This window comes from Uranotaenia lowii, chromosome 2, assembly GCF_029784155.1.
Source record: "Uranotaenia lowii strain MFRU-FL chromosome 2, ASM2978415v1, whole genome shotgun sequence".
Taxonomy (NCBI): Eukaryota; Metazoa; Arthropoda; class Insecta; order Diptera; family Culicidae; genus Uranotaenia; species Uranotaenia lowii.
The window spans coordinates 404,774,270-404,785,594 of NC_073692.1; the positions used below are offsets into that span (position 1 = coordinate 404,774,270).

The window sequence follows — 11,325 nt, forward strand, 5'->3', positions numbered from 1 at the left end:
ACTTCATATGCAGTCTGTCTGCAGATAGCGTCCGGTAATCGGAGTTCCAATTTCTAATGCTCTTATTACATATGTGCAACTTGTAATTTCAATTGGATGCTTCATTCGTTGATCTTCGGAATTTTGGAGATTCCGTTACCCAACACATTAAGGACCACGATGAAATTTAACCCGAAACACCAAAATTTGGTATTCTCTATCTCAGAAACGACTTTACCAAATTCTACAAATTTATTATGTTGGAGTTATCGAAAGTGCTGTACACAATTATGTAGAATAAAGTTTCTTTAAAAAATGTACACCATTTTCGTTGTTTTTCTCAGTGAAGCGCACTCGCGTAATGCAAAAAAACGAGATATCTCGTATTTGCTTCGCAGTAGTCCGCAATGTGTTAAACCAAAAAAAAAAGGATGCAAGTTAAACGGAATTTGACATTTTAGTTTAGTTTCTTATTTCATTTTTAAACATTGTTTAAGTATTAGTTTAGTAATTTTTCAGGTACTCTGGAGCATTGAAAGCACTAAGATATATGTACCGAACAGCTCAACAAAAATTCCCGATTTCTTGGAGGAATTCCCGATTTTTTTCCGCTTTTATCTAGTTAAATCCCGACTTTTTCGAGGGCACCAATTTTGCGCAGAGCTCAACAGAATGATGCTTAGGACAAGCAGTACATCCTCAGTGCACAAAACTGATGCTCTTTTTTGGAAAAAAAGATCGATAGTAGCGCCGGCCACGTCCATGTAGTCAATGAAGATAAATGAAATGTTTTATTCCAACCCCTCGTTCCTGCATAGATCGAAAAATAATTTTGAAAATTTAAGAATCAGGGGTAAGTTAGTTCCACCAGCAATGGAAACCGTCTACAGGGTGACAAAAAAGTCCGGTCACACTTTTTTGGGGTCGCCTGTAGCCTACACGTTGCATCTCTCTGGTGCCTTCTATATGTCAAATGAAAGGGCTAACTCTGCTGCCCAAAGTGGCAGAGTTTCGTTCCTGTGCAGTTTGTTTACATTGAGTTGTGTGCCATGGCAGAGTTAAGGGCAGCTGTTATCGTTGCTCGGTTTGGCGCGCAGATGACTGGCTTATTTTTTCGGACGAGAAGCTGTTCGTTTTGGAGCAAACAGTCAATCGCCAAAATGATCGAGTTTGGAGTGTGAGCCTCCAGCAAGCTCCTGCGGATAAGCTGAACGTTTCCCGGTTCCAAAATAAGACGTCAGTCTTGCTTCCTGACAGATGGCGCAGCATCCCACACCGCAAAGGTTGTTCAGGCGTGGTGTGAGGAAAACTTGACTGATTTCATTTCGAAGAATGAGTGGCCTCCGTCTTCTCCGGATCTGAATCCAATGGATTATTTCGTGTGGGGATACATGATTTCTAAGCTGAACGACTATAGAATAGCAAATTTGGAGCAATTCAAGCGAGTTTTCACAAAAATCTGGGACGAGATGCCGTTGGGAGAAGGTGCGCGCCGCTTGCGACAACTTTCCGAGACGTCTGAAGCTGGTTCGATCAGATAAAGGTGGTGTTATTCCGAAATATCGTCTGTGAAGTATCTTTATGAGTTACAGAATACAACTATGAAAGCCAGATTAAGATTTTCTTCTTTTTCTTTGAGATATTGAGGTTTTCCTGTGTGACCGGACTTTTTTGTCACCCTGTACATCTGCGAATCCATTTTCATTTTCCTACACCACGTTTGCTCCAAGATATTGCGGTTACTGGGAAAATTTCTAATCGCGCGACGGTAGCCTTCCGTGCGGTAGGCTAACCGGAGCAGTAAACACAATTAAAAAATTCATTCTTACTCACTAATTTCATTGAAAAGTTAAGAAGTAAATTCTTGAATCAATCTTCAAATCATTATTTTGCAAGAGAGGACAAAACATGAAGTCATCGGAATGAAATATTATTATTTTTAGTATTCATTGAGATTGAATTAATTACGAGCGTTAAAATCCCAGACAAAACAAAAAAACAATCTACATTATTGAAAACACATTTTTCCATAGCCTAAGAATTAACTAATTTGGCATGACGAAGATTTTTGATGCGATAAATGCGTCTTTGATACTTTATATGCTGGTCGAATTCAATTATGTTGTCGTTAAAATGTAACAAATCGTATATGAGAAGTTAAAAAAAGGAGTTGTGTACGGTGAATAGTCTATTATAGGAAATAATACCATTCGCATCGCAAAAAATTGGACTGCGCACTCATAACTGCGAAATTTGTGCGATCTGTCAAATCAGTATAAAATCTGACGGTTTTCTACACGCTAACCGCTTTTCAGTTAAACTTTATACGGATAACTCCGACTGCAAAACATAGCACGAAATCCAACATTCAATGAATGATCGCTACCGTGTCGTCGAACTCTAAACTTATTTAAACAACTACAGGTTTTCATTTTTTTTTCGTGAATTTGTCAGCTGGTTGACCCCATCGCAAACAGGTTTTTTTTATTATTCATTTTTCCGTGATTTTGACTGCTGATTGACCAAGTTCAAGGCAAACACAATTTTTTGTTTTGTAAACAATAGATAATCCGATAATAATATTTGGTATACATGTTTGTTTGCAAATTTTTTTTAAATCATCTTTCAATGTTTTCCGCTTGTTCATCCGATTTAATTTCAGTCGATAAATAATCCTTATGTAGAACAATGCTCATTTTTTTCTTGAATACTGTAATTTTTTTTTACAGTGGTACCCTACGGGAGCCCAAATCAGCTATCGCAGAAATAGAAAAAAAGAGTGGATCAGCAATATTTCCTATTGAAACTCCTATTGCTTCCTATGAGGCTTTCATCAATAATCAAATTTAGATGAAAATTATAACCCAATAGCATAACGACTTAAAAATAAACCAATGATCATAAAAATTTCCAATAAGAGACTGTAGGGCTTTGATAAAGTTAAATAGCTTGTTTCCCTCAATGTGGCTCCTTCCTATAACACCAATAAATTAGCAAAACGACTTAATTATAAATGAATAGGGCAAACATATTTTAAAAAAATTACAACAAAAACTATAAACTGATTAGGAAATTCGAATAATTTAACGGTACTTAGAAGTTTGTGAGAAAATATTTGAAACCAGAGAAATTAATACGCTCGCAGCAAGCTTTGCATTAAAATATGCTCGTTTGTCAATTGCATGGAAGGGAACAAAGTCCCCTTGCCGGCTATTGCTAGTGAAAAAATTTCTCCTTCAGATTTCATGGCAAAATATAGCGCAATAGGCGATGGAAGCGGAAAGTTATTCTTTCTCTCCTAAAGAAAAACCAGTAAGATATGTCAAAAGTTGGGTGAAATTTTAGCTGCATCCCACTTGCACTAGTGGAAAACCATCACCCAAATTAGGCACCGCTTCCATCGCCTATTCACACCACAATATTGACTAAATTGTAGATGTTCATAATATAAAAACCAAACCAAAAAGGAACGAGCTCACCAATTTTTACTGCAGCACCGCAAAAGCTGTATCATATTTCCAGCGATTCATACCTGACCATTTCGATGGAGCAACGCTTCGCCAGAAAACCCTTCCTTTCTTTCACTCAACTATACAAAAGCGATTTCACTTCCTCACCACAATCAATTTCACTGTATTAGATTGGAGGAATCTTAAAAATATATGAATCTTTCTTTTAAAATTCTTACTGCCGAAAAACACGTCTTGACAATTCATCAAACGCCTACTCTCTTCTACCCATTTCACCAGAGATAATGAGGTATGTATTATTGAAAAAGGCAATTCTGCTTGAAAACGACTCACGCTGCAAAAATACTTGTTTTTCATATGAAAAAAAAAACAAATGAAACATGTATTCCGAAAAACATAATTAAACATAAATAAAACTGGTTGGCGAAACCTAAATCAAAGAAGAGATTTTTTTAAAGGTGCTTCGACAAATGAACGAAAATGAAAAGAAAATGTAGAAAATTTATATCTTATATATAAAAATGGAGGCGTTTTCTTTGTAACATCATCCGTATAAACGGACGGTCGGAATTAACTGACATTTGGTATCCGAAGGGTTTCAGGGATGGTATGAATAATAGTTTTAAGAATCTCACTCACCTCCATACAAAATCAACTTAAAATGGGACACGAGTCAAACAATTTGAATACGATTTTCAAAAAATTAAATTCACGAGCACGAAGAAGTTAAGGACGTGTTGGTGAAGTTAAAAATTTATAACGATTTACTAATGTAAAGGTAAAACGAAGTTTACCGGGTCAGCTAGTTATTTATAAGAATAAATATGCATAAGCTCTAAAATCAGTCAAGAAATTAGTTTAACATGTTTAGGAGGTATAACTGTATCGAGGATGTCAAAACTACTGGTACATTTAGAAATTTATTTATCAATATTTTCGAAATTCCGTTGAAAGTTTTCAAACATGACAATTTTTCCAGTGATGTTCTGAAATTCCCCTTTTTTCGGTATCCCGGTGATGTAATTAAGTTTTTTTTCTAGAGATACAGATAGGGTTGCATCTACGACCACACATTAGTAGGCCAAGCGGGAAAACTTGGGATTCACTCAGATAAGCTTGATATGTAATGCTTCTAAGTAAATTCTACCCGCTCATTTTCACCATCTTCTATTTTCATCTAACCTTCTATCCATCTATATAAAAAAAAGAACAAAAAACCATAATCTTTGGATGTCTATACTAAAAAGGACATCACTTTTCACCGATCAGGCCGATAAATTATTGTAACAAACATATTCAAATTACGGTGATCAATCCCTTCATAATATGCCTTTTTATATTTCCAGAATTTTGAAACAATATAACTTCTCCTGTCTTTTAAGTGATTTCATTCTAGTCATTGAACAATTGGTGCGGAAAATAATCGCAATTAAACTTAGATAATTTATTCCAGCTTGTTTGCTCCACCAAACAACTACTACAACAATTCGCCCGTTTATCTGCAAGAGCTAAACAGCAAGTGATAACAGACCTGTTGTTAAACACATCTCAGCCACCGGAACGCTTGATATAAATTATCGCTGGCATCGGAATATGAGCAAGTCACCCCGACTCGAAGCAGCAAGTTATGGTAATGCGCTAATCAGTTGACCACTAACGATGAACGAGAGTAGACCACGTTACTGTATTGTCGGTGGCGGTGTGGGTGGAGTGGTTTGCGCACGTCATGTCGCGGCTACCGGGGGCCAAGTGGTCGTCTACGAACAGATGGCCCGTACCGGAGGAACCTGGGTCTATTCCGACGAGGTAGGGTTGGATCGGGATGGCATAGAGGTGCACACCAGTTTGTATGAAGGTTTGCGGGCGAATTTTCCCAAGGACGTTATGGGTTTCCCGGATTGGGACATCAAGTCGGATATATCTTTCGTCGGACCGGAGAAGATTCTGGAATGGTTGGACGAATATATCGAGCACTTCGAGCTGGACAAGCTGATTAAGTACCGTCATCAAGTCGTTCGAGTGACACCGATACATTTCAAGAAAGGCAAATGGGAAGTAATCGTTCGAAACTTGGCAGACAATAAGTACGAAACACTGGAATTCGACTACATTTTAGTTTGTAACGGCCACTACGCATGTCCGGTGACTCCGGAGTACGATGGACAAGATCTTTACCAAGGGATTCAAATCCATAGTCACGACTATCGCAACAGTGACATACTGAAAGGCCGAGATGTTCTGATCGTTGGAGCTGGTTTCAGCGCTGTAGATGTAACGACAGCCGCAGTGAAAGTAGCCAAAAGTGTAACAGTCAGCCATCATAAACCGGATTCAATCATATTCAAGGATGCTCTCAATGTAGCAGCACGCCCCGCAATTGCTAGTCACACTCCCAAGGGTGTTAAATTCGTAGATGGGTCCGAGATCGAGTGCTCTATCATTGTGTACTGTACGGGCTACAAATATACGTTTCCTTTTCTAAGTGTGGACTGTGGCATCACACTGGACGATAAGCACGTGCAGCCCTTGTACAAACATATATTCAACATGAACCACACCACAATGGCACTGATTGGAGTTCCGTTCTACTGCTGTCCGGCTCAAATGATGGATCTGCAGGTACGGTTCGTTCTCGCTTATTGGACAGGCCGGAAAAGTCTTCCCTCGCGCCAGGAAATGTTGGCCGACACCGAGAAGGACATTGCTGAAAGACGGTCGCGTGGCATCCCCAAAAAGTGCATGCACAAAATGATGGACGACTTCCAGGCCCGGTATTATGAGGATTTGGCCACAACAGCTGATCTGAAGCCTATTAAACCGGTGGTGATAAAATTGTTTGATCAATGTGTCGATAGATTACGCGAGGATTGTTTAGGCTATAAGGACGACTTTTACGAGGTGCTCAACGACGAAGAGTTTGTTCTACATAGAACGAAAAGATAAACGAAAGTTTAACTGAGAGAATTAAAATCATTGTTAATAGTCTATAAGATGTAGTTTGATTGGTGGCACATCTTAACGCAAATAGTGTTCATGATAGTTGTGATTAAAGATGTTTGTTACATTTGTTTAAGAAGACAAGTTCTTGTTGTGTTGAAACTTGCTTACCTACTGAGCTTTTTGTACAATTTCGTTTGCATGATATTTAACCCAGCAGAAATAAAGATAAGTTCTAACGATAACGTTCCAACAGTGTTATTTAAATTTCACGAAAAAAAGAAAATGTCTTATTTCATCGTGATGGCCCTAATGAAGTGTATGTTATGTTTTGTTGTGACTTTTGGATTTTCAAAACAAACATTTAGATAAGTAGAACTGGCACTCGAGACTGTAATCTGGATGGAAATCAATGAAATTTTGCGTGTAACTAATTTGTAATGTAATGATTACATATGCAAAGTTTTGTGAAGATCTGCACCGTCTTTTCGCTGACATTTGGGATACTGCAACATTCCTGGCAGACTGGATGCAGGATATTCTTGTGAAAGTTGCCTAGAAAGGAGACTCAACAGAATTTGGTAACTGGCGTGGCATAACGTTGATCTGTCCAACCCTTAAAGTACTCTGCAAAGTAATCCTAAACAGGATCCAGGAGAAAATTAACGCTACATTCCGATGGTAACAAGCTGGATTCCGATCCAGACGATCATGTGTGAACCACATCACAATGCTACGAATAATACTGGAACAAATCGATGAATTCCGGGACTCTTTTTTGCTGATGTTCGTTGAATTTGAAAAAGCATTCGACCGACTTAACTATGTAAACATCTTTTTTTTTAGTTGGTAATCACAGGTGGTAAATCCCGGTTTACGGATTGTAATCCAAGGCACGGCAAGCCACCGCGTCCCCCCAGTTAGCTACTCTGGGTCCATGGGTACAATGGGAAGACTCATGATATACTCCGTGTATAACCCCTACTCCCTGAACTCCACCTGGGGCCGCAGACCTGGTTCCCACCTCGAACTGTTTAGTACACTATGCTTCAATAGTGGGAGGTCTATTCGCGCTAATGCGCTCCAAGGCAATACTCATTAACGAGACCACTTTCAACAAAACCTCTCGTCTTTACGACTCGACGCCTCTCGACGACTCTCCTCTAACGACTTGAGAACCGACATCTCCTCGCAATGACTCAAGATTCTCACACAAACCTCTCCTCTTCGCGACTTGAGGCCTGATCTCTTCTCTAACGACTTGAGATCCGACCCCTCCTCACATCGACTCGAGGTTTACCTCTCCTCTACACGATTCAAGGCCCGATTCAAGGCCCGATAAGGGGCCTGATCCCTCCTCTTACGACTCGAGGCCCGACCCCTTATCATAAAGACTCGGGGTTGACCACACAAACCTCTCCGCCTGAAGGTTTGAGACCTGACCTCTCCTCTAACGACTCGAGGCCCGACCTCTTATCTTCAGGGTTCGAAGTTTGCCACCTTGCCCGTCGTGTGCCTGATCGAGAGCAGCTTATCCTGGACTCGCGCCTGTTACGGCACACGCGCGGGACTTAACGCAACGACTCGGGTGATTCCCGACGAAGACGTCATCCTACTACGACTCGAATGGCTCACCCGGCGTCGAGAGCCACTCAACCCGTGGGTATTCTCCGAACGTGGAATAACCCTTTCCCAACGATTTCCACTGCGAAGAAGGTCATGTCTTATCTCCGCGGCTTCTGTTGTTGAGAACCGCTCTACTCAGATACTCCCCGAAGGTAGAGCATCCTACGCACGAACGCGGCGCACCCACGGCATCCGCTACGCAGAACGTATTGTCTTATCTTTGTAGTTTCAAACCGTGGGGTCGGACACACTCTACTCGACAGCCCCCCGTCGATGGGGTCAGTCTACTCCGACCGTTGTCCGGTCTTCTTTATCCCCCTTGGCTGGCAACCCTAGGATTTTTTGGCCCGCGGATTTTCCTGCCCGTTGTGTGCCAGATCGAGAGCAGCTTATCCTGGACTCGCGCCTGTCACGGCACACGTTCGGGACTTGGAACGCTTCCCGACGGTGACGACATCTTACACCGACTCGAGAGGATTGCTCGGCATCGAGAGCCACTCTACCCTCCACATGCTCGGGTGTTTCCTCTTCGTCACCACAATCTGGGCAATATGGCGAAGCCACATGTCCAAACCGATAGTGGTGCTTCATGAAGCATCCATGACCAGTCAGGAATTGCGTCATATAGAAGTCCGCTTCACCGTGCCTTCTTCCGATCCAGCTTCCGATGTGCGGGATCAGACGATGAGTCCACCTCCCTCTCGTTGAGCTGTCCCACAGCTGCTGCCAGTTGGACATCGAGTTCTCATTGGCGAGATCTCGTACATTGGGCGTGTCTTTGTTGTCGTAACAATAGACATCCTCCTCAAGCAAAACCGAGATGGGCATAACACCCGCTACTACACAGGCGGCTTCGGACGACATGGTCCGGTATCCGCTGATAACCCGCAGGTTCTTAAGCCGCTGAACGCTGCAGGTTACAGCTTCTTCCCAGGGCCTGCCTCCAGGCCGCTGCTCCGTACCGCAAGATCGATGTGGTCACTTTGCCAGGATCCGCCTTTTGCTGCTTTGGATGGCCGAGTAGTTCGGCATCATCTGTGTGAGTGCGGCCGTGGCCATTGCCGCTCTCTTGCACACGCAATCGACATGGCTCGTAAAACTGAGCCTGTTGTCTATCATCACCCCTAGGTACTTGATTGCGCGTTTGGACACGATATTGCACGGTCCAACGTCAATGGTACCTGTTTGGGGTGAGATCAGGTTGGTGATAAGCACCATCTCGCTTTTGTGGTGGGCTAAACGCAGGCACTTAGAGTGCATCCAGCTTTCCACTGCCTGGATAGCTACCGTGGCCAGTAGCTCAACCTCCGCTGTTGAGGAGCCTCTCGCCAAGAGGACTATCATCCGCAAATCCTACGAGTTCAGCTCCTGATGGGAGGCTCGTTCGTAGGAGTTCGTCGTAATTAATGTTTCACAGAATCGGGCCGAGTATTGACCCCTGTGGAACACCCGCCGAAACCTCTTGTGTTCGCAAACCCTCGCCGGTCATATACTGCAGTTGGCGATTGTGGAAGTAACTTTCCACAAGCCTATATAGATATGCCGGGATCCTCATTTGGATGAGCGACGACGCAATCGCTGTCCAACTGACACTGTTGAAGGCGTTCTTCACATCCAGAGTGACCACCGCGCAAAAACGAAGCCATCTCTTCTTGGTCAGCCTGACTCTGTCCGCTACCTCGATGACCGAGCGGATGGCATCTACAGTGCTGCGACCTCGACGGAAACCAAACTGTTTCCCCGAGAGTCCACCCTCGCTTTCAGTGTACCTCTGAAGTCGGTTCTGAATCAACGTCTCCAGGACCTTACCCGCTGTATCCAGTAGACAGATCGGCCGATATGCCGATGGGTCTCCTGGACGCTTACCCGGTTTTGGCAGAAGGACGAGTTTCTGCCGTTTCCACGTGTCCGGGAACACCCGCTCCGTCACGTATCGTGGCAACGATGTCCGGAACATATCGGGGAACTCCCTGATCGCGGCCTTCACTGCGACGTTCGGAATGCCGTCCGGTCCGGGGGCCTTCCTCGGTTGGAGAGACTTGGCGATCTCGCGAAGTTCTTCCACCGTTATCCGCTCTTCGGCGGTGGTGTCCCAGTCATACGGTACTGTTGGCCAGCGGGTAACATCGTGCTGTGGGAACAGCTCATTGATGATGACTCTCAGTTTATCGGGGCACGTTTCAGGCGGTGCACCCCCACTTTTAGTTCTGCCTATGACTATCCGGTAGGCATCACCCCATGGACAGTCGTTGGCGTCACGGCGTAACTGCTTGAAACGTGCCTCTTACTTGCATTGATGGCCCTGCGGAGGGCCGATCTCGCGCTTGTGAAGAGTGGCCTACGCTCCGTTCGCTCTTCTTGGGTCCTGGCGTTCTGCATCCTGCGCCTTGCCCTATGGCAGTCGGCACGCAGACCCGCAATTTCCTCCGTCCACCAATAGACGGGTGGCCTAGTGTTTTTATGCTGGGCCCTTCTCGTCATCGTAGCATCGCAAGCGCGAGCTAGAACCCTCGTCAGTTCTTCCGCGGACAGGTTGTCCAGGTTCCTCTTCCAGTGCAACGCTTCTACAAAGACGTTCTGGTCGAATTGCGTTGTCTTCCAGAGGCGTTCCCCTGTACAAGACTCGCGTCTACTTTCCGTGTACTAGAGCCTAGCCGATAGCGAATCGCGAAGTGATCGCTATTCCTGTAGGCCTCGCTCACCATCCAATCGCATACCAACCCCGGGCTACCTAAGGTGACATCCATGGTTGACCCGCTCCCGTTCCAACCCTGGTAGGTACTGGTGTTCCATACGTTGGCCAGATCCACATTAAGCCTCACCAGGGCTTCTAAAAGTATTTAACCTCTGGGGTTTGTGAGACGGCTACCCCATTCATTGGCCCACGCGTTAAAGTCGCCAGCAATAACGATGGGGCTTCTCCCCGTTAGCATCTCTACCATCTTGTCAACCATAGTGCCGAACCAAGGACCATCTTGGGGGAGCATAGCAGCTACAGAAGTAGATCCCGTTCACTTTGGCCACCACCATGCCTTCGTTTTCCGTCGCCACCACTTCTTTTATGGGGAAACTACCTGTTACCCATATCGCGGACAGTTTGGCATCATCGGTCGCCCAATTAGTGCCATTCGCAGCTCTGCGATATGGGTCTGTCACTATGGGTCGCGATGTCCAACTTTTCCTCAACTGTCATCTGCCGCAACAGCTGGTGTGCTGTGTAGCAGTGGTTGCGGTTAAGTTGGACGACCTCTATGCTCTTGGCGCCCGGGGTGGTACCGCCTGCGCCTTTTTGTAGGCGGGACACCTAGGGTTG

General features: G+C 44.2%; 1 protein-coding gene across 1 annotated transcript; it reads left to right on the forward strand.

Annotated features, from left to right (window-relative positions):
- The first annotated feature begins 4,518 nt into the window (after nt 1-4,518).
- On the forward strand, nt 4,519-6,621 carry LOC129746927 (uncharacterized). The gene is made up of 2 exons (XM_055740870.1): nt 4,519-4,572; nt 4,903-6,621. Exon 2 carries the CDS (start codon nt 5,109-5,111, stop codon nt 6,390-6,392), a length of 1,284 nt encoding a protein of 427 aa, XP_055596845.1. The 5' UTR covers nt 4,519-4,572; nt 4,903-5,108; the 3' UTR covers nt 6,393-6,621.
- The last annotated feature ends 4,704 nt before the right edge of the window (nt 6,622-11,325 follow it).

Bases quoted from the DNA above. Each gene is read 5' to 3' on its own strand.
- LOC129746927 (XM_055740870.1), top strand. From the start codon at position 5,109: ATGAACGAGAGTAGACCACGTTACTGTATTGTCGGTGGCGGTGTGGGT.